This window comes from Priapulus caudatus, unplaced genomic scaffold, assembly GCF_000485595.1.
Source record: "Priapulus caudatus unplaced genomic scaffold, Priapulus_caudatus-5.0.1 Scaffold721, whole genome shotgun sequence".
NCBI classification, from domain to species: Eukaryota; Metazoa; Priapulida; class Priapulimorpha; order Priapulimorphida; family Priapulidae; genus Priapulus; species Priapulus caudatus.
Window position 1 is genome coordinate 91,881 of NW_014577782.1, and position 2,064 is coordinate 93,944.

Sequence of the window (2,064 nt, forward strand, 5' to 3'; positions counted from 1 at the left end):
TAACCGGGAGACCATAGCCACCAGGCGATTGTTCGCGGCTCGCAGACGACGGTGATGACGCGGGCGCCGGCGCCCCCTACCTGTGGGAATTGGTCTCGCGACCACATGGCGACGCGTGTGTAGTGGGTACTGACGCGGAGACTGCCTGTGCGCTCGCCCAGCCCGTAGACGTCGTGTGAGGGAAGCATGGAGCTCAGCTGCAGAAACTGATCAGCGAAGATCAATGTGGGACGCCCGTGTCAAACCTGCCGGGCGGCGGGGCGAAACAATGAAATAACAATAACAATGAATACAATAACAATTAAATACAATAACATTGAACAATAACAATAATTACCTTCGTGTATTAAGGTGTGTGATGTTTTTCATGCGAGGATTGCGTTGTTTGGTTCACGCTCGATGCCCCGATGGTTTACAGGAGAACTCGAACCTGTACGGTGTCCACCCGTTCTACATGGTCATGGAGGAGGATGGAAACAGCTTTGGCGTGTTTCTGCTCAACAGCAACGCTCAGGGTAGGTGCGAGGCGAGCGAGCGGGTGGTCGTTGTCACGACAACCACGGCAGTGCGACCATCTTGTCTTATAGCTGGGATGGATGTGCTTCTATATATCGCATAGCTGTAATAGATGCACTTGTTTATGTTGTGTAACTGGCGTATATATGCCTGTATATGTTGTATGACTGCAATATATATGCTTGTATATAGAATCTATTAATTAGAAGTCTAGTTTTGACTATGTGGGTGCTGCTATTATTGCTTTACCTGGTGGCATGTCTGCAGAAAGGTTTCCTGCACATTGATTGACCTTCAGGCAACCGAAATGACACATTAGTATTTTACCTACCTAACGACGATATTATCTTTAATTACGACTTGTAAATGTTGCGTAGGTTTAAACGTTTGAACGCCTGAAGGGTTGATATGACACATTTTAATAATATATTTGACGAGTAACACCCAGCCATTGTCGTGTGTGGCTAACCTAATTGGAATTTCTGTCTAACAGCTGATTCTGAAATGTCTGCAAAGCACAGAGTGCGACACCTAGCGCCACCTAGTGTTTGTAATGGAGCAGTTGCTCATCAGCTGGTCGCAGGCAACAGCTGAAAGTCATTAGCAATAAATATATGCATGAATTATCGCGTAATAATGAGCAGATAATAGTTACATCTGAAAGTCAGTAGCAATAAATGTGCTTTTGAAATTGCATTTAAATAATTATCGCACGATCGTGAGCAGTCAATAGTTACATAGCAGTGAATGTTATCTTACGACCTTGGTAGAATGCGTGGTAATAACTAACGAGACTAATGAGAGACGATGTTTCGTCAACTCACGGTGTGAACAGAATCGACGAAAACAACTTAAATAACGGCGCGAAATAATCGCTCGAAAACGAACCGCTTGCAGATCCGACGTTAATTAACAATCTAATAATAATAATAATATATTAATAATAATATATTAATTAATATATAATATAATAATTAACGATCTAACAATCATGTAATAATAATAAATTAATANCCCCTTAATAAAAAAGAAGCCTACCTACCAACTTTTCAGCCTGGGTCAGATGAGGGCAAACAAATATTTTTTTAATCGTGGCCTTGGTTGTGTTTCCATGCAGGACACTCAGTGGAATGACATTGATTACATGACAAGGTACCTGGACTTCACGCTCAACACTGCAAACTATTCCGAACTGCCAAAAATCATTGACGACCTTCACGCCCATAACCAACACTATGTGATGATTGTGGTATGTCTAAACAGTAACCAACACTATGTGATGGTTGTGGTATGTCTAAACAGTAACCAACACTATGTGATGATTGTGGTATGTCTAAACAGTAACCAACACTATGTGGTGATTGTAGTATGTCTAAACAGTAACCAACACTATGTGGTGATTGTAGTATGTCTAAACAGTAACCAACACTATGTGATGATTGTGGTATGTCTAAACAGTAACCAACACTATGTGGTGATTGTGGTATGTCTAAACAGTAACCAACACTATGTGGTGATTGTAGGATGTCTAAACAGTAACCAACACTA

The 2,064-nt window shown here is 41.7% G+C and overlaps 1 protein-coding gene across 1 annotated transcript in view; it reads left to right on the top strand.

Moving 5' to 3' along the window:
* The window catches only part of LOC106813065 (lysosomal alpha-glucosidase-like), a 48,604-nt gene that overhangs the window by 9,952 nt on the left and 36,588 nt on the right, over positions 1-2,064 (top strand). The window contains 3 exon segments of the mRNA XM_014817108.1: positions 419-515; positions 1,010-1,062; positions 1,634-1,765. Coding sequence (XP_014672594.1) covers positions 419-515; positions 1,010-1,062; positions 1,634-1,765 — 282 coding nt within the window.